We start from the raw sequence: 21,298 nt of genomic DNA, 5'->3' as shown, positions 1-21,298 counted from the left end.
AGATTACAGCTGTGATTTTTGGGAAATTTCATTAAAACTCACAACAACCATAAATCAAAATTACCTGCTTCATAATGTTCCTTCCTAGGGGAGCTTTTATCAAGAGATCCATCCAAAAATCCTTTCCCGATCTCAGACCAAACCTGAAAGCAAACATAAGGGATAGTGGTACGCCTCTCGACCACCACAATCCATGGTACATCTCTCCGAACATCATGATTCACGGCACGCCTTTCAGAAAGCTAGGATCTGGAGCAAACGTCTTGGAGCACCAGGGGTGCTGACAGAAGTTCCTGGAATTTGTAGGATCCGCCCCAAATACCAGGACCACTGGCACCTGTTCCAGACAGGAGGACAAGCTGCATGCATCCCTGAAAGCTGGAGCGCATCGCAGAAAATAAGGATTAAAGGCAGGCAATCGGGAATAGCAGAGAAAGGAGCAGACATCCTTGAATAATACCTGCACAACTGAATTAGTGGCACACCTCCCAGGGTTCCAGGAATGCTGGTATGACTCCCAGAGTACATGGGGTAGTTGCATATATTCAACAGGATCAGAGGTAAAGGTACTTATTTCATAAATGTGGTAACAACATGATTATTTTGATGAATTAGCATCTGGAGGCATTAATCGCAGACATGAGAGATGATTTCAAAACCCATTGCAGGGAATTGAAGTTCAGGGAAATAACTAATCAAGAAGTAATAAAACCCGTCACAGTACAGGTAACAAGTGACTACCAGTTGGTTGTAAAATCCTGTCTGGTTCACTGATGTCCTGCCATCCCGACACAGACTGATTTACACACAACTCCAGACCCACTGTTATGGCTGGAAATTTTCCAAAGATATGGTCTGAAGAAGGGTCCCAACCCGAAATGTTTCCCGTTCATTTTCTCCAGAGATGTTGTCTGACCCGCTGAGTTACTCCAGAACTTTGTGTCTTTTTTGTAAAAACCAGCACACGCAGTTCCTTGTTTCCAACAATCTGGTTGACTTTTAATGGTTTCCTCAGTTCCGCGGTAGGTGCAAAGGGAAAATAACAGCCAACCCCGCCAGCAGAATCCACGACGCAAAAAAATTAAAAAGCTGGTCGTGGTGTGCAACATAACATCTGCAGCAAGCCGGCATCACACAGCGTTCCCACAGTGTGCTAGTAATTGCAATCTATTGTCTTAGCTTCTTGGAAACACAAGCATTCCTGCTTTTTCCCTGGACCAATGCAGTAATGCTACTGATAAATTTGTCTTAACTAAACACGTAGCTCATTCCAACTGCAGTAGTTGGGCTATGGCTAAAAGGTAAAACTAATCTGACAGTATTCTACAGTATATACAATTGTTTCAATATTCATTGTCTATTTGGATCAGGTCAATAGCAATGAGGGAAGAGTTTCTTCTGCCACTGTGATCCCTGTTTTGTTTCTATTTTTTTGAGACAATGTATTGCATGGAATGATCAGAAGCAATGTTGAAAATATCATCATTTCCCTACACAATTGAGTGTTGCCCTGCATTCCACCCGGGTACACTCACCAAATCATGGTCCTTCCGGAAGCAGATTACTTCTTGGTCATTTTCGAAGCGGCTTCCCATTGCTGTCTGTGTGACAGACTTCATGGCAAAGCCCAACAAGTGCTGGCACAGAGGGACATGCTGGGATTCAGGGTACATTAGCCACTTTGAAACCAGCTCTTCAGCTAGCTGTTGGAATGGAGAAACAAAGAGACAAAGAGGAGTTAAATCAGCTGACAGACTCATACAACACAGAAACAGGTGTTTTCAGGCCACTTCGTCCATGCTAACTGTAATGCCATGTACGCTAATTTAATTTGCCTGCATCAGGCACTATCCCTCTGTGCCTTTCCTTTCCAAGTACCTATCCAAATGTCTTGCATTTTGTAATCGTATCTGCCTCTACCACCTCCTTTGACAGTTCATTCCCGATAACCACCACAGTATGTGTGGAAAAACATACCCCTCAGATTTCCTTTAAATTCCTCTTCTTTCACGTGTGCCCTCTTGTTCTCAACTCCCTTGCTCGAAAAAGCTCCCTATGGTCACCTTTGAATGAATCCAACCTACACAATCTCTCCTTGGAACTGCATCCCTCCATTGCAGCTTACACTGGATACCAAAATAGATAACATAAAACAGGAATTAACTATCTGAAAATAAATAATAAACATTGTCAATGTTCCCTACAGCTTAGCTGTTCCACAGCCAGCCATTTGAGACTTTTCAATCAGGACGTACAAGGAAAGATATTCTATTACAATTAATTGTCATGTCAAAGATTCACCGGGCCCCGACATCAGCAACTGGCTATCACTACAATAAAATGCCAACAATCTGATTTATATGTTATTTCTATTAATACCTCAACACATTCACTATTCTTTTTTTTTAAAGTAGGATAAAAAAACTTGCATGTGACCCTGGTGAGGGAGAAGAAAACATGGGAACCAGGGCCCTGTGGATGGAAGGGGGGGGGAGAGGTGAGGGGGAGTGTTGGGGGGGGGGGGGGGGGGGGGGGGAGGGTACTGCACCAATGCAGGAGTGGTTTGGGCCCAACGTTCATGTACTGGGCGAACCCATTGTCAAGAAACAGTTGATGAAAAATACCGATTTCCAAAGAACTTAAAAACCTGGCAAGACTCTTTGTTGAGATGAAATATTTAAAATAGGTATGTCCATGCCACAGTGGTCATGAGTCTATCCCCATTAAGTGCAAACCCATAAATTATTTTATTAAGAAAAAGTTAGCCATCATTTAAAATGTCCAGGCGAATCAAAAACATTTGGCATAGCTCATTAAAAGAAGGTGTTTTGACAACTTTAGTTTAGTTTATTGATACAGCTTGGAAACAGGCCCTTCAGCCCACAGAGTCCATGCTGACCATCGATCACCCGTACGCTAGTTCTATGTTATCCCACTTGTGCATCCTATACACCAGGAGAAAGGTACAGAAGCCAATTAACCTACAAACCCGCACATCTTTGAATGTGGGAGGAAACCCAAGCACCTAGAGAAAACCCACACGGTCACACAGTGCAAGTACAAACCTGCACGTACTTCCACATGCACAATCCTCATCCAACTTGCACCCATCTCATTCAATGGATGTTTACCAATTCCAATAGACTCCACACTCTCTTCAAACTTCAAGATTCTGCGGAACATCTTTTCACTTGCACCGAGTGTGTGTGTGTGTGTCTCTCTCTCTCTTTTTTGTCGAAGATGCTTCCCAAAATCTACTGTTTTATTACAATAAAATAGAGCCTGATAGTGCTCCCCTGAGGCATTTTGGAACATTTACTGCATTAAAGATGTTTTTTTTTTGTTAAGAATGGCAATCAGTTGTGCCCACAGCTTGGTGAAGTGAGAAAACTGTACAGAACAGCCAAAGGACTTGACAGGTAATACTTAACAACTTTACCACTTAACCAAGGTTGCTAAAAAATATATATTTTCAACAACAAAATGAAATCTTTCAACAAAGAGAATTTAAGTTTTATTGAAGAGGTCAAGATAGATTGACAGGGAGGTGGTTTGAATAGTCTCGAATCTAGTTACCTTCAAAATACAAGTGAAATTGTTCTGGATTGCTTTATTCACGGCAGCCTCGTAAACTTTCTTCCTTGCATGAGTCTCAGCAGCATTGCCTCCAAATCCAGCCTGGTATCCCAGCAATGACTTCAGCATTGTCTCTAATAGATCAGCTAAATAAAAGCAGAAAGAAATTTATACAATAAAGTGGACAACTCTACTTTCCTTATTCTGTTTGAAGATTGGTGTCATATTGAATCACAAGTGAGTGAACACTAAAGGATGGAGCGGGAGATATAAAAATCAGCCGTTAGTGTCCAGAGTGACTGCATCTCGTGGTGTATAAAGGTGAGACAGACACCAGCAGAGCAGCCATGTTGGGAGCAGCTCTTTGTTAAGGGGAAGTGTTTTGCTTGAGGGGTTGTTGCTGAGGCTTTGGCTCGTGATGCTTCAGTGAAGAGGCTGAGCAGAAGGCGATGGCAGGATAAGGTATAATCTGTTGTTTTTGTCATTCTTCCTTGGTCTTTAGGCATTCTGGCCATCAGAAATGGGAACCCAGTATACAAGTTGTTATGTTACAGTTGTACTAGACATTAGTAAGGCTGCATTTGGAGTATTGTGTTCAGTTTTGGGCACCATGCTATCGGAAAGATGCCTTTAAGCTGAAAAGAGCGTAGAAAAGATTTATGAGAATGTTACCAGGACTCAAGGTCCTAAGAAAGAGGTTGGGCAGGCTAGGACTTTATTCCTTGGAGTGCAGGAGACTGTCTTTTTCTCAGGGTTGCAGAATCAAGAACTAGAGGGCTTAAGTTTAAGGTGAGAGGAGAAAAATGTAAAATAAACCTGAGGGGCATTTTAGTAGATAGTGGATAGTTGGTATATGGAATGAACTGCCAGAGGAAGTAGTTTAGGCAGGTGCAATAACAAGTTAAACGATGTGGACAGGTTTAGAGAGATAGGAGGAAATGCGGGCAAATGGGATTAGCTTAGATGTGACATCTTGGCTGGCATGAACGAGTTGGGCTATTTCCATGCTCTATGTCTCCAAGATGACTCGAGTTTTAACCTGCACTGTTTTAACAGCTAACTTTGTGTCAGAGGTGGGCCATCGGAATTGGCCTCAGTATCTGTCCAGACAGATAAACAGTAACATGAACAGTACTTACAGGTTCGGTTTGGATTGATGTGTTCTTCCAGGAAGTCCAAGGAACCCAAACTGATCACCAGCCGACGCCCAAACCAGAAAGATGCAATGGATCCATACTTTTCATGAAGATTAACTAGGAATTGATGAAGACTGCCAGTGTTTACAATATCTGGAAGATTTCCATCCCTGAGGAGTTAGAATAAATAGTTGCTGTCAGATAAATTAGGATTAAATGGGAGCTGGGAGGCAAGGAAACAGAGAACCGAGCTTTGGAATAGGGCAGCGGAGAATGTTCATACAAAGTCAACCCAAATGACCTCACGGCAATGTTTTGAATGGAAGAGGAATTATCACCAGTCACAATGTTTCTTCTTTGTGCAAGTTTTCAGAAGAAGATTTCTGTTTTGGTGAGTTTATTACGTTCAAACTGGCTGCCATAGACCCAACATCACAACAATATCTTCAAAATTACTTAGGTCGTTGTGAAGCAGTTTGGGAAATTCTGAAATAATGAGATGCATTGCAGGAATGGAACTTTGGATTTTGTTTGTTTAAAAAAAAGTGGACGCAAGGCCAACAGACTAGGAACAGCAATGTCACACTATACCAATACCTGCAATGCTGTCGGTAACCAAGATCAGTTTGAAATGTATATTTTGTATGTGCTTGTCCCCCACGCACTGTGTTTTCTATCCAGCTTTGATGGGAGAATTTGATCAGCATCTGTAATTTCAGCATTTGAAGAGTCTTTCCTGAGTAATTTTAACATTTGTCATGAGCCCTAACATACATACTCAACTCAGGGGCAGCCGAGTGCAACTTTGTCAATAAGGACTTTTAATCTAGAGTCACATAAAAAGTGTAATCAATTAGGACCAGAGAATTGTTGAAGATCATTGAAACATACACAAGCAAACTAAATATATAAACGATAATAAAGGAAAGTGTTCTGATGAAGTGAGGTTGTGAATCTGTGGAATACATTGCCACAGATGGTGATGGAGGCCAAGTAATTTGGTATTTTTAAGTGGATTGATAGGTTCTTATTTAGTAAAGGGCGTCAAAGGTTACAGGGAAAAGGCAGGACAATGGGGTTGAGAATGAGAAATTGACCAGCCATGATCGAATGGTGCAGCAGCTTTGATGGGTCAAATGGTCTAATCCTGCTCCTATGTCTTATGACTATTTATTTTTGACAGCCCTTTTCAGAACAATTTACTTTGTTCAAGTGATGAATGCTGATGTCATCCTTCATACACAGTTCATCTCCAGCAGGCTGAAAAAGGAGGAAGTGGAAGGAAGTGAGAGGATGCAGTCATTTACCCAGAGACTGCCTTCCTAACCAATTCATGTCAAACAGCCATGCTTGTTCGATAGAACCTGGACCCGTCCAAACCAGGTTGAAGGAGCAAAGTCTCTTATGATGGCTGAAGGCCTCTCAATTAAAATCTGTCCAAGCAGTCGCAATCCAACTGCTAGTTCCTCCAATAGTTTTATTTTTGCTGCAGATTCCAGCAGTCTTTTATATCTCCATTACCCACAGCATGCTGCTTTCAGTGATTAGCATACATGTGGTCTTGTGTTGTGGCTTCACTTTGGGTTCTGCTCCTGACACATTCTCTCATCCTCGTTATTGAACATGGATTGGTCTCCTCCTTGATGGCAATAGTAGAGTAAGAAATATGCCTTGCCATGCTCTTAGTTATTAATATTAATTTAAAATATTATAGTGATGGAGTCATGGAAAGATTATGGAAACAAGCCCTTCTGCCCAATGAGTCTTCATTGACTATCAACCTACCTTTATACTAATGCAATATTAATCCCAATTTTAATTCTCCCTGCATTCCCACCAACTTCCTCCAGATTCGACCATTCACCAACACGCTAGGGACATTGTTTAGGGGCCAATTAACCTAAAAATCTATATGTCTTTGGGTCGTGGGAGGAAACTGAAACACCCGGTAGAAACACACTCCATTTTAGGGAGATTATGCAAACTCCACACTGACAGCATTGGAGGTCAGGACTGCACCCGGGTCTCAGGCATTGAGAAGCAGCAGCTCAACTAACTGCCCCAATGTACCATGCGATGTGTTAGAAAATTTTACATCTATAAAGATGGCCACTTTTACAATTCTTGTTACCTTATGACCAATTATGAAGACAAGGTTGGTTCTCCCACTATTAACCAACTACTCTGGCAGCTGTGCCTTTCAGGCCTCAGCCAGTTCCATTATTCATCTACTTGTGGTGACAGACGTTGAACTGCCCCATCTGGGTAGACATTGTGTGCTTATCACTCAATGCTGCTTCGCATTGTGGGTAAGTGCTAATACATACACCATAAGGGGCAGTGAGTGATTTCCATGTTTGAGATCTCACCAAGAGACTTTCTGTGCTCTGAATTCAAAGTTGAGGACAGTCAGGGCCACATTCTCGAGGCAGCATCATTACCGCTCGTATGCAGTGATGGAGATGCCCGATACATTTGGTGACAGGAATAATAAGTTATTGCTTGACTGAACTGTAGGACAGCTTAGATGCAAAATCCCAGATATTAGTGAAGTGACTGTGCATGGAAGACATCATGTGCATCCACTTGTAGGATAATTGTTTCCTGTAAATTGTCTTTGGTATTGATGAGTGAAGAGGAGAGCACTGATGGGCATGTGACCCACTAAATGTTGCAGGCAGATTAATGGGAGCATTGACTTGATGGGCTGAATTGTCTGCTATGTCATAAAGAAATATGAAACAAATCTCATTGTTTTTGTGAGCCCTTGTACTGCTCCAAATAGGTGCCAGATGTCTTTCATTACAAGCAATTACAGTTCAAAACTATTTAATTAGCTTGAAAGAATATCTTTGTATCCAGAGAAGATAAATATTTTTATTTTGAACAAAATTTCCAGCCTGCAGTGACTTACTTCTCCTCTGTAGGTGTCATCCCTGGAATGCCAGATGCTTGCCTGGATGCCTATTGATAAAACACAGGAAAAATATTGAGAGTAAATCAACTGAAGATAAATTATGCAAATCAAACTTTCCTAAGTCTCTCACTGCCAGTCAAATGATAGAATGAAAAGTTATGGAATTTATTCCTACATCATTCCTTCCAATAATGTCTCTTTTTGCCAGGTCATCTGATCCCCAGCAGCAACTTGTCCATACATGATCCAACAGGAGTTCATGCAGAGGACTCATACTGCGTTTCACGAGGTTAAAGTAAACAATTGGGCTAATGTGCGGAGTAAGTGTATTTTGGCTGTACTTGCAAACTTAAAGCAACTTTTAAAAAAGTACTTTAGAAATGTAATCCCAGTGGCAATAACAGAAATCTGGTAGCCATTTGGTGCACTGCAAGGTTTACAAAGAACAATGAGATTTGTTTCATATTTCCTTATGACATTGAAGGAAACCATTCAGCCCACTAGTGGAGACTAGGCTACCGGTTCGCCCAACAAAGATCTCCCCATTGCTAACTCCCTTTCCCATACCTAGCGTTTCTGTCCTGGGCATCCACCGTCGCCAGAATAAGGCCACATACAAACTGGAGGAAAAGCACCTTGTACTCTGCTTGAAGGTATTTATTTCACAAAATGCTGGAGTAAGTCAGCAGGTCAGGCAGCATCTCAGGAGAGAAGGAATGGGTGATGTTTCGGGTCGAGACCCTTCTTCAGACTGAAGGGTCTCGACCCGAAACATCACCCATTCCTTCTCTCCTGAGATGCTGCTTGACCTGCTGACTTACTCCAGCACTTTGTGAAATAAATACGTTTGATTTGTACCAGCATCTGCAGTTATTTGCTTGTACTCTGCTTGGGTAGCTTAGAGCCTAATGATATGAACACTATTTTAAGTAATCCCCTCACCCACTCTCTTTCAATAATTCCCCTCACATTCCCCTCACCCAGGTGCGCACCCATTTCTTCCAATATGCCCCTCCCCTCACCCTGCTCCTTTCCCCTCCTTCGTGCACTCACCTCCCTTCCCAATTCCCTCATTTTCGTTTTATCACCCCTCTTTCCCCTCTCCTATCCTCTTCCACTTAGCGACAGTCAGAATATTTTTCCCACAGTGGAAATGTTTAACACTAGAGGGCATAGCTATAAGGAGAGAGGAGAAAAGTTTAATGGAGATGTGCGGGATTTGTTTTTTTCCCTACACAGAGAGTGGTGGGGGCCTGGAATGTATTGCCAGATGTGGTGGTAGAGGCAGATACGATAATGATGTTTACGAGGCTTTTAAATAGGCACATGGAAGTTCAGGGAATATTGGGATATGGATCATGTAGAGGCAGATGTGATCAGTTTAATTAGGCATCATGTTTGGCACAAACATTGCGGGCTGAAGGGCCTGTTACTGTGCTGTGCTATTCTATGTTCTATAAACCCACTGATAAATGAATCAGTGATGATCTGTATCCAACAAAATTATATTACAGTTATGGTGACATGCCATTATCTGCCCATGTTATACTCCACTAACGGATCATGTGTATCTGCCAGAACCTGCAAATATCAACAGGAGTGTGCAATGTTCCAATATTTTCTGTCCTTTCATGAGATCACATGTATTTCATGACCTAATCACATGAGCCAGCATTTGCTGCTCATCTAACACTTTGGCAAACAAAACATAGCAGCAATAATTTGTACTGTTTTTGCAGAAGAAATCTTTCCTAACATCACTCCTCTTCCTAACAACAGTCCAGGCTGTTGTTTATCCATCAGATAAATCAGATTATCTGGTCACTAACTGATGTTTATGAGAATTTGTTTTGGGCAGACGAGTTGCTGAGATTCATACAATGTTCACAAACTTTTATGAGAATCTGCTCCCAATGATAGAAGAGGTTGGTCATAACAGAATACAATGTAGTGAAGAGGAGGTTTAGCTGGAGGGACTTTTGGTGCATGGAGGCGGGTCATGTAAGTTTCCTTAAAGGGGCTGTTAATGATGTGCTACCATCACCGCAGAACCTCAGTGGGTAGGTGTGTCCCCTGTGGTCAGAGGTGGCAACTTTGAGGCATATTTTGTCAGGATGCAAGACTTGCCTTTCTCAGTCAAAATACTTGGCGGCATAACCAGGTTTTGAAGTGTATAGCTGCAGCAATTGAGAGGTGAATTCAGTATACATTAGGACTGAGATTGTAGCTATTCATTTTGTCCATGAGGAAGAGAAAGGCAGAGGAGGAACATTTTCAGACAAGCATTAGTTTGGCCAGCTAAGAGGAGTCAATGATTTGGAGATGCAGGTAGACTTGGGAGGAAAGCTTGTTGTTCCACAGGAAATAATTAGTGCTAGTTTGAGGCCAGATATGGTGTTATGGTCAGTTAGTCAGCAGATAGTATTTTATAGAACTAGCGGTGTCTTAGGAGAACTCAGTGGATGAGGCTTATGAAAGGTGGGTTGTCGAGGTTTCATTGCTATTTGGAGAACTAGGAATTCACAGGCAGAGTTTGCGTCAGGCCATAAAGGAGATGTCAGAGACAGCAGAGCAGGGCAGCAGGTGGATTTGGTGGAGAAGAAACAGTGTCAGTTGGGGGCAGAAAGGAAATGTATGAAGCGCGGTATGTGTGTTCTTTCCGGTTTGATATGCGAGGTTGATATTAGTGGCGCAACGATTGTTGGATGGAGGATTAGGGTAAGTGTAAGACAGGACACGACTGTTTAGCATTTATTTGAGTGTTAAATTTATGTTCTGTAGTTTGGTTTACTTAGTAGATATTTACATGGCTAACTGCTTTCTAATGCATACTGGTAGTACAGGTGGTGAGAGCAGGTATTGAGGGGGGTAGTTCTGGGACACCAGAACTAAACGTTGAGCCTTCCCGACGTGTCTAACTCAACGAAACACCAATGAAGGGAAGTGAACACTTGATAACCCCAATGATATACTGGCATCTACACACCTAGTTGTTGTTGTCCTGTAGTTTAACCGTGTAAAGGCATCTTATATTCTCATGTGACAGTGGGATTGGATTTCTTGGTTAAACATTTAGCTTTTGTGTCTGTTAACATGCAGATGGCTTATTACTGAATGTGAAGTTGGTTATTATCCGATAGCATAAGTGTGTGTAAGCAGTTTAGTATTGGCATTGGCCACTTTGGCATTGGGCTTGCTTTTTTTGGCTGAGTGTTTATCCTGGTGTTATAGCACGTACTTTGTGTTTAAACAATAATGAAATTTAAGGTAATTGGCAAAAACTCAGGAGGTCATTGAGTTATTTATATACAGCCATGCAAAAAAACATTGATATAAGAACACAAATTCTTCAATTGTAAAATGGTACACTAAGCGAGTGTACTAATACTTTTCAAATTCTGGGCAGTTCTGGCACTTGGGTTTTTCCATTTATCACATCCAGTATGAATATAAAACCTCATTTAATGCAAAATCAACGAACCAATTCAATATAGACATGACATTTACATTTTTTGCATCAACGACACTAGTCCTGGATTGCCTAGCTGAAAGAGACATTCATGGTGGCTCATAACAGCTGATAAAGCTGCACAAACACAAGAGACTGTTATTACATATTTTAGATGCAGTCACTGCAATTCAGATATGGGCGATTGCTTCAAGGATATCAAGTACCATCACACCACAGCTTGGCAGGCAATTTAATTTGTGTAAATAACAAAATGGCATCCAACTCGCACATGGTAAATTCAGCCCTATTTCCAGAAGGATATAGACATCAGTCAAAATGTGGAGACCCTTATCCTTGCATTCATGCACATTTGCACTTCACAACTGCACATGTACCCAGACTCTCTCTCTCTCTCTTTCATTCATACACACACACACACGCAAAATTATGCAGACAGATTCATAAACATACTGAAAGCCTTGTGCACAAGGCATGCTCATGTACTTTCTGACAGCAGTTGGAAGCTGCAGAGATCTAGACTGATTACAACCCTTGCTGATCATGTATGTTTAGGGTGTATAAACATAGAATTGCAGATGCTGGTTTACAAAAGAAGATGGTGGAGTAGTTCAGCGGGTCAGGCAGAATATGGATAAGTGACATTTTGGATTGGGACCCTTCTTTCGACTGTGTATGGGGGGGGGGCACCGAAAGCTGGAAGAGCGAAGGGGCACAACGAAGCCTGGCAGGTAAATGGCCAACTCAAGTGAGGAGGGTTGAATGTTGGTTGAAGGGGATGGAGAGGGGGGAAATATGTGCATTCAGGTGGAGCATGGGGGGGGGGGGGGGGGGGGGGGGAGGAAGGGAGTTGTGGGGGAAAAAGAAGTGGGGAGGGTTGTATTTACCTAAGATTGGGGAATTCATTGTTCATGCCATTGGGTTGCAAGCTACCCCAGAGGAATACGAGGTGTTGTTCCTCCAGTTTGCATGTGGCCTCACTCTCGCAATGGAGGAGGCTCAAGACAGAAAGGTGAGTATGGAAATGGAAAGAGGAATTAAAATGGATAGCAACTGGGAGATCCTGCAAGCCTTGGCAGACCAAGCACAATTATTCAGGGAGAACAGTCGCCGAGTCTATGCTTGGTCTTGCCAATGTACAGGCCACATTGGAAGCACCCGATGCAGTAGATGAAGTTAGACGAGATACATATGAACCTTTATCTCACCTGGAAGGACTGCTGGGGTCCCTGGATGGAGCTGATGGGGGGGGGGGGGGGAAGGGATATGGACAGGTGTTTGAAATGTCTGAGGATGATAAGTTGGATGCGGAGGCTGGTGGGTGAAAGGTGAGGACCTCGGGAAGTTTATCCTTGTTCTGTCTTGGGGTTGGAGGAGCAAGAGCAGAACTACAGGACACAGAGACATGGATCAAAAGGGACTGGACAATCTATTTGTAAATGAGTTCAGTGGAGTAGGAGCAGGCAGAAACAATGGGTCTGCTAAGACGTTCCAGTTATGGATTTTGGGAAGGAGATAAGCAGGCAGTGCAGGACTGGGGAGATTGTGGAGGAGAGATCGCCAGAGGTAATGAGATCGAAAACAGTCTGATAGCTGATGGCATGAGGTTCGTCTTTGTGGTCATGGTCAAGGGACAAATATAAGGTGTCCGGGAACTGACGTGTGGCCTCAGCACAGTGGAGGACAGCCTGCCAGACTACAACAGCACCATACATTGGCAGCAGGTTTAATAACAATGTTGGGATTTTTGCTGTTGTTGAGTGAGCGGAGAGCTGTGTGTTCAGAGGGGGTGAGATTGGAGTAGGTAAGGGGAGTGGAGAAATAAAGATGGTTGATGTCATGTCAGCAGTTGGAAATAAAAAGGTCCGGAGAGGATAGAAGGCCAAAAGGGAGGGGGGAAACTAGGAAGAGGGGGGCGGAGTCCATGTTTGGGACATGAGAAAGCGTGTTGTCATACGACAGACCAGAGCTCAAGTCTGGGTACCGGAGCATGGAATAAAACCAAAACATGATGGAAGATCTCAACAGGTCAGACGACATTTGGTAAAAATTCAGCGACTTTTAAACTGTAAACATCGTAAAATGTTTTTCTCTCTCCGCAGAAGCTTTCTGAACCGTTGAGCATTTCCAGCATTTTCTGTTTTTGAAATTTCTAGCATTTACATAGAACATAGCTTTGAATAAGCTCTTCAGACCACGATGTCCATGACGAGCAATGATGCCAATTTAAACTAATTCCCATCTGCCTTCACACGATCCATATTCCCCTATTCCTTGACTGTTCGTGTGCCTGTTTAAATGCCTTAATGATTTTTAGCTCTTCAATAACTGTGGCTAGACCCAAGGGGGCTCCAGTCACTGCTTATTCACCTGGCAGAAACTTTACTGTTGACTGAAACCACTTAGTGGACCTTTAACAGGGTATTGGGTACAAGAGTCAGGTAGTCATGTTGCAGCTTTATAATACTTTGGTTACGTAACATTTGGAGTATAGTGTGTAGTTTGGTTTGCTCCATCACAGGAAGGATGTGGAGGCTTTGAAGGTGGTGCAGAAGAGGTTTACCAGAATGTTATCTTGATTAGAAAATGTTAGCTAAAAGGAGAGGTTGGACAAACTTGGATTGTTTTCTCTGGGGTGTCAATGGTTGTGGGAGACCTGATAATGAGAGGCATTGATTTGATAGTCAAAACTATTTTCCTCGTGGTGGAAATGTCAAAAACTGGAGGGCAGAGTTTCGAGATCTAAGGGGAAAAGATATGCTGGGCAAGTTTTTTTGTACACAGTGAATGGTGTGTGCCTCGAATGTACTGCCAGGGGTCGTGGTGGGGGCAAATACTATAGTGGCATTTGAGAGGCCTTTAATGGTGGCACACAGGGAATTAGAGCGATTATGGATCATGTGCAAGCAGAGATTAGTTTAATTTTGCATCATGTTCAGCGTTCCTGTGCGGCACTGTTCCACATTGAACAAATCAACAACACGAGGACGGATTTATGGGACAATCTGAAACTGTCCCGACCTGAAACCTCATCTGTCCATTTCCCTCCCCAGATGTTGCCCGCTGAGTATCTCCAACACTGTGTGCAGGCCGCAGTCAATAACACTTAACAAGATAGCAACATTAACTTGCTCTCCAAGACCAGGAGTTCATAGGATATTGGGGTGAGGATATAGAGACCACAGGTGGACGGACGGACGGGCGGAGCTGGGGTCTGGGGAGAGGCCTGGTGCCGGTGGAAGAGGTGCACCGCCGGTCTGCTGGGCCAACAGTAAAGCGGGAGAGGCGCGGGCTCCGGGCCTTACCGGGTACAAGTACAGCACGGCGCAGATCAAGAACACAACGAAGGTGATGGCGAAGATCGCGAAGTCCAGCATGGCCACTGGTCTCGGCTGGAGCCGGAGCCGGAGCGCTCGACTCAGGCCACTTCCCTCCCGCCGGGACACGTCCCCAACTCCGCCTCCCCCAGCTGCCCGTCTCCACAGCAACCTGGCTCGGATCCAAATACCCAGCCCAGCCCTGCCGCCGTGGCCGGGACCTCGGGCACCGCAAACTGGGGCTCACCTCCCCGCAAATCGGAACGCGAGTTTAGGCCCGGCTCGGCCTCCGTCCACATCGCTTCAGTCTCGTTCCGATCTTCCACTTTGCCACTAACCCAATAAATTAGCGGCACAATTACAATCCGGTTACTTCAATTGGGTTCCTAATCCCAATTTTTCCACCTCCCACATCCAATTCACATTTTTGTTTTATTTTACAACTCAATTCCAAGTCTCTCGGAGTCCCAATTACAATCTGTCACTATCCCAAAGCAGGTGCTCTCACTTTTCCAATTCCAGTTCATCCGCATATCAATTCACGTCCCCACCCCACTCTTCAATCCGAGTCGACCTGCACCTCGATCCCAATCTTTCGTCTTCAACTCTCAATCCATGAGCACCTCAATCATAATCACACTATCATTCCCAAATCATAAAGCGATACTTCAGTTTCCCAATACCAATTCATCAATGTGTCAATCCTATTTTCAGGGTTCGTACACTTGGAACAGCAAAAAGTTCAAGGTCCAAAAATCCCATTTTTAAGGACCAAAATCCAGCAAACATTGAATTTGCTGTATATATAATTAATTAGTAAAAACTACGGATTTTGTAGGGTTTTTTGCTTTATGCGGCAAGTCCCCCTCCACTGTCCCCGACTCTTTAACTTGTCCCGGAGCTGTGGAACCGCGGCGGCGGCTGCGGAGACTGGAGGCAGAAGCTGCCGGTGAAGTTTCTCCGGAGAGCGGATCGCCACCAACCCAGAGCCGGTATCGCAGCGCCCCCTCGCAAACAACTCAAGGAAACTTCCCTCCTCGCCGCCGCAGCCGCAGCTCACCCCGGGGTTGCAGGCCTTTTGAACAACTACAACACCTGTGTTTATTCTTATTTCGCTGCGCTAGAAGGGAGACGGGGCCGGGGAAGAGAGTGGAGCCAGGTATAGGGTACAGAGATTCAGGTGTGAATAATTTCAGATGGAGGCAAACTGGCTGAGAGGAAATCCACTTTGTGTGTATTGGCCATTTTAGGATTCTTATTGCTAATTTTCCTGACCATACCCTGTTTCCTACATCAAAGTGAGATGAAGCACCCAAGGCACAGCACTTGTCAGGCTATTGTCAACGAAAAAAATCCCTTTAGTAATTGACATTAGGAAGTGCTGACTTCTTGTTAGATCTAATTTAATTCCTTGCTTGAATGAATTTACTTGCATCTCAGGTTCAGTCGTGGGCCAGTTATTCACACTCAAAGTTAACGGCATTGTTGAAAGGAGAGAATGTAACATTAAAGTATGGTGATGATTTAAAGAGGGCTGGAAAGGTACTCAATTAGTCTGCAAACAGAATCACAGACAATTTACAATTGAAATGGTCTGTCATTCAACCCACTGTGTTCATGCAACTTGAAAAGGCATTTGCTCATCTAATGCCATCTCCTGCCTTTGAACTGCAATTCATGCAAATTACTCTTCAAATGCACATTTAGAAAATGAAATTGGGATTTTCATCTCTGCCACCTTTTATGGCAGCAAATTCCAGTACTCGATTTCCTTCTGGGTGAAAATATGTATTTTCTTCATCCACTCTGTAATACTTTAAGCAATTACTTTATGCTGACGTTTACAGGGTTAAAGAAAGTGAGAAAAAAGGTAGCGTCAGATATGAGAAAATATAAAGTTGAGCACTTTTGAAGAATAAAAAAGATTTTTCTCATTTTAAATGGTCAGAAATTGCTAAATGTTACAAATTACTAGATTTTGGTGTGCGAGTTCAGAAAATGCAGAAAGTAATCATACAAGCAGTTTGGAAGGAAAAGTGGTTTGTGGTTGGTTTCTTGCAATAAAGGTAGGGGTTTGGGGTATAAAAGTCAAGAACAGGAAGTCTTGACAACGTGATTAGGGATGTCATTTGGCTTGTTGAGGGGAGATTTGATACCAAGGAAAGGATGCATGCACTTTGGCTTCTGTTTAGTATGGTTTTATCCATCATGAGGGAATTATTCTTTAAAGAGAGATTGTGGAATAGACACAAAAAGCTGGAGTAACTCAGCGGGACAGGCAGCATCTCTGGAGAGAAGGTATGGGTGACGTTTCGGGTCGAGACCCTTCTTTCATCTGGAATATTGGCTCTGGCATTGAGAAAAATTAGATGATTCATCGAGAGATACAGAATTCTGAGAGGGATTGACAAGCTATTTCCACCAATTTGAGCGATTAGAACTTTTATATTTATGTTTTTCCAAACCTCTAGGACATTTCCAGAATTCAGAAAATGTTGGTAGATTACATCCAACACATTCAGTCTTCCTGCAGACGCATCTTTTAGGATGTTGACCAAGTCCAGGAGGCTTGTCAGCCTTTAGCTCCCTTAATTTGTCAAGTAATTGGACCCACATTGCCGCACTGGTGGGTAAGGCTAAGCAGCGCCTTTACCACCTTAGACAATTGAGGAAATTCAGAGTGTCTCTGAGGATCCTTCATTGCTTCTACTCTGGGGCTGTAGAGAGCATCCTGTCCGGCAACATTACAGTCTGGTTTGGGAACAGCTCTGCCCAGGACAGGATGGCCCTGCAGAGAGTAGTGCGTTCGGCAGAACGCACCATGGGAACTACACTCATCCCCCTGCAGGACCTATACATCAGGAGGTGCAGATCCAGAGCAAGCAAGATCATGAGGGACCCCTGCCACCCCAGTAACGGACTGTTCCAGATGCTCCACTGTCACGCTGCGAAAACGGAGAGGATGAGACAGGACTGTCAACTTTTATAACCCCAGAGACTAAATTTTTGTCGACACTAATAGTAACTTATTAACTTTATTTATATGCTGTAACTGTAATTCTTTTTTGTGCACAACCCGCAGGCATTGCCACTTTCATTTCACTGCACAGTATGTGTATGTGACAAATAAATTTGACTTGACTTCAATGTTCATACCACTGGTTTGTAAATTACCTAAGTGAAATATGAGGTGTTGTTCCTCCAGTTTGTATGTGGCTTCATTCTCGCAATGGACAGAAAGGTCAGTATGGGAATGGGAAGAGGAGTTAAAATGCTTCACAACTGGGAGATCCAGCAGGTCTTGGCAGACCGAGCACGTGTTCAGCGAATTGGTCACTGCGTCGACACTTGATCTCGCCGGTGTACAGGAGACCTTTCTAGAACTGTTGCATCAATCGTAGCTGAGTTCAGGAAAGGGGAAAAAATTCAGTTCAAGTAATTGTAGTTCAAAAAATTACATATCATAGAGACCATTTTCATTCAAATTTCATTTTCTCCTCTTGCAAGATAGCGCATTTTAAACAAATTTGAGAGATAACTATATACATATTGATTGTTCAAAGGAGGAACATCTATCTAGAGAGTTAGATATTTCTACAAACCTTTCCTGCAAAAGCTATTTCTATATCTTCTACACAATGGACAATATTTCTCAAGGTATTGTTTTCATCATATCCTGAGATTCATATTCACTCTTCAAGCCAGGCTGGATAATGAATGAGGCTCTTTCTCGTGTCTCAAAATGCTCCTTTGTCTCAATCATCCACAATATAATTTTTTTACACTTTTGTCCAAACACCATTCCCATAATTTTGCCGGAATGCTATGTTAATGGCTAGTAGTGCCAAATGAGGGGTCATTTTGAATGATATGGTTGACCTTTCGCTAATCCAAAGTGATGTTAGCAGAACTAATTTCTACTCCATAAACCAAGCTGCATTTAAATTTGCGCAACATTAAATCTACGAATTTATTGAACAAGAAACTTTAATGTTATGTTGAAACAACCACTTTCTAACACAGCTGGAGGTTGTCTTTGGTAGAAAACACGACTATCTACACAATATAAATTCATTATACACAACAATACAAAATGATTTTCAAAGTAATGTATAGACAAACCATTCAGATGGAATATTTTATATAACTAATTTCAATATTAAATATTCGATATCAGTTTATGCTTTGCTTTTATCATCAGGTTCGACCACATCATTCATAGCTGCTCCATACTCCGCTTCTACAAACAAAAATAAAAGGCATTATTGCAGTGCACAATTAAACACTATTTCTGTCATAATGGGTCATTAGCCAGAGAATAACTGGCCAATGTTTAACTCTTTTAATTATATATAGCACAAAATGTATGGAGTGTGATGGAAACAAGCTTCGGCCTTCCTGTTCTTTTTTTCTGCAGTATCTGTGTTTGTATTAAACTTTTAAAGTAATGAGGCAATTATCATACACATCTTTGGCTGTCCTAATTTTCATCCTTGAAAGAGAGTTTTTACTGCTTAGGTTAAACCAGTATTGTCCATGGGAGGCAATCGATTGCAAGTAAGATTGCAAGTTCATTGTTTCCTTTCTGTACATATAGCAATTAAACACTCTTAACATTTCTCTTCTTCTTCTGGCATCCGTCCATCTGTGGGAGATGATGGTGCGGCTTGACATTGTCCTGCTTGGAGAGGGGGATTTTTCATCTATGGTTACAATTCCTTGTGTGACTGACTAGGCCTATCCGTGACAGGCAGATCCTTCCACAGTTGCCACAGGTGAGGTCGTCTCTGGTCGTTGTTCTGGGGAGTCCGTGGCTGCTGTCTTTGACCATATTGCGGCGTTGGCGCCTGTGCTCCAGGGATTGAACCACATGCTCTTGTGATGTTTCATGCCCGCCTGGAGGTCCTTCCTCCACCTGCCATGGTCCTCAGCAGCCGTTTCCCAGTTGTCAGTGTCGATATTGAAGCTTGTCATATGCCTTTTAATTGTGTCCTTGTAGCGGAGCTTTGGTCTTCCTATTGGTCTCCGAGCATTGGCAACCTCCCCATAAAGCACGTTTTTGGGGATACGCCCATTGTCCATCCTGTGTATATGTCCAAGCCAGCGGAGGTGCTTCTGCTTGAGGATAACAGGGATGCTAGGCATGTTAGTTAGAGAAAGGACAGATTCGTTGGTGATTTTGTCCTGCCAGGAAACTCCCAGGATGCGGCGAAGACAGCGAAATGGAAGTTATTCAATTTCTGCTCTTGATGTTGATAGGTCGTCCAAGCTTCACTACTGTAAAGTAGCGTGCTCAATATGCAGGGTTTGTAGACAGTGACCTTGGTTTTGGTTGTGAGTTTGTTGTTCTTCCATGCCCACTTGGTTAGTCTCCCAAAGGTGGTTACTGCCTTTCCTATGCGTGAGTTGATTTCCCCATCCAAAGCGAGGCTATCAGTCACCGTGGATCTCAAGTCGGAGAATTTTTTGACGGATTCCAGTAAAGTGATGTTTAGGCTGATTTGAGGGGGGGAGTGAAGTGCCCTGACCCATGACAACAGTCATTTGAGGGGGGAGTGGAGTGCCCTAACCCATGACAACAGTCTTCTTAATGCTGATTCAGTCGATATTCATTGCAGGCACAAGACATCCTGTTCATTAGCCTTCCGTTGGGACGATGAGTGCGACATCATCAGCGTACAGGAGTTCTCTTCGGAGCACAGTTTTCACCTTCATCTTGGCCTTTAATCTTGCTAGACTGAAGAGTTTCCCATCACTTCTGGTGTGGAGGTAGACTCCTTCCATGTCTGTCGGGAAGGCAAAGGATAGAAGGGCAGATAGGAAGATGCCGAACAGAGTTGGGGCTAGGACACATCCTTGCTTCATTCCCTTCTCATGGGGAAGCTTTCCGACGTAGCGCCATCAAGCTGCACTGTACCATGCATGTTTTCGTGAAAGGACTGGATGAGGTTTAGAAGGTGTGATGGACACCCACACTTATTAACATTTATCTCCTTGATAAATACATGGGTTTTCAATTCATTGGAAAACATCTATTTCTGCATAAGTGGAGCAGTGGAAATATGCACCATTCTTTCAACAAGCAAGGGGCAAAGTGATGACAAACAGTAACGATATCAATTTGGCTCTTCTCTTTACATACAGCAAGGACCTTCTGTGTACCAACAACATCAGTTCTTGTTCTGCATAATCTGTAAATCAATTCTTATTTGGCTTTTTTCTATCCAACGTACAATTTAAAATTCTTGTAGCATTTCAAACCTAAGTGTCACAAGATCTAATTACTACTCTCTGATTTAGCCTTATCTTATCGAGTTCGCGAGAGGGCAATAACCCAGACTGTGGGCCTTGTGCTTTCACTGATTTCTTACCATTATCGCATCTTTGCTCACATACCTTCAGTATGGTCAAGCATAGGTTGATATGACAGGACAATCCAGGCAAGTCCAACTAAGATGGCAGCTACGAGGTTCACTACAACCCAAGGCTGCAATGTCAAAATCTCTTTTCCAGATGGCCTGTATAGAGTCAAGTGGAAATTCATTTAGCAACAAGGAATGCATGGAAACACAATAAATTATATAATTTAAAATGTACTACTGCAGCAGGACACTGAGGTAGCGACACTCAACTCCTAGTTAAGGTGGTAATTTTTGAGGGATCACAAACGGACATCATTCCACTTGATTACACAGAGCTGTGCAGCACAAAATTTTTCCATCCTGGGGAATATGGAAGGGTGCCCTCTGGTTGGTATGGACATGATGGGCTGAATTACCTGTTTCCATGCTGTTAGATAAGGAATATGATAGCAAACACTGATTAGATATTTTAGCCAGTGCTGCTCATAGATTTTAATAGTAAACAGGACACACGCCAAAGC

At 43.0% G+C, this 21,298-nt stretch overlaps 2 protein-coding genes across 5 annotated transcripts in view; both read right to left on the bottom strand.

The window, feature by feature from the left end:
* cyp20a1 (cytochrome P450, family 20, subfamily A, polypeptide 1) overlaps positions 1-14,970 on the bottom strand; it is a 34,880-nt gene extending 19,910 nt beyond the window's left edge. The window contains exons 1-6 of the mRNA XM_078403524.1: positions 14,404-14,970; positions 7,627-7,676; positions 4,716-4,882; positions 3,577-3,722; positions 1,536-1,703; positions 65-143 (exon numbers count right to left, since the gene is read on the bottom strand). Coding sequence (XP_078259650.1) covers positions 65-143; positions 1,536-1,703; positions 3,577-3,722; positions 4,716-4,882; positions 7,627-7,676; positions 14,404-14,475 — 682 coding nt within the window. The 5' untranslated portion in view covers positions 14,476-14,970. The remainder of the gene's footprint in view (positions 1-64; positions 144-1,535; positions 1,704-3,576; positions 3,723-4,715; positions 4,883-7,626; positions 7,677-14,403) is intronic.
* Positions 14,971-17,468: 2,498 nt separating this feature from the next.
* tmem237a (transmembrane protein 237a) overlaps positions 17,469-21,298 on the bottom strand; it is a 42,599-nt gene continuing 38,769 nt past the window's right edge. For 2 of the 4 annotated variants that reach the window (XM_078403523.1, XM_078403521.1), the window contains 2 exons: positions 20,812-20,933; positions 18,115-18,655 (listed from right to left, as the gene is read on the bottom strand). In XM_078403523.1, the coding sequence (XP_078259649.1) occupies positions 18,594-18,655; positions 20,812-20,933 (184 nt within the window). In that variant the 3' untranslated portion in view covers positions 18,115-18,593. Of the gene's footprint in view, positions 17,817-18,114; positions 18,656-20,811; positions 20,934-20,961; positions 21,205-21,298 lie in introns of those variants that run through there. The other 2 variants (XR_013547542.1, XM_078403522.1) reach the window with 2 other exon arrangements.

The sequence above is a fragment of the Rhinoraja longicauda genome, chromosome 8 (genome assembly GCF_053455715.1).
Source record: "Rhinoraja longicauda isolate Sanriku21f chromosome 8, sRhiLon1.1, whole genome shotgun sequence".
Classification (NCBI taxonomy): Eukaryota; Metazoa; Chordata; class Chondrichthyes; order Rajiformes; family Arhynchobatidae; genus Rhinoraja; species Rhinoraja longicauda.
The sequence above is the reverse complement of the archived record's forward strand: the minus strand, read 5'-3'. Positions and strand labels throughout refer to the sequence as shown.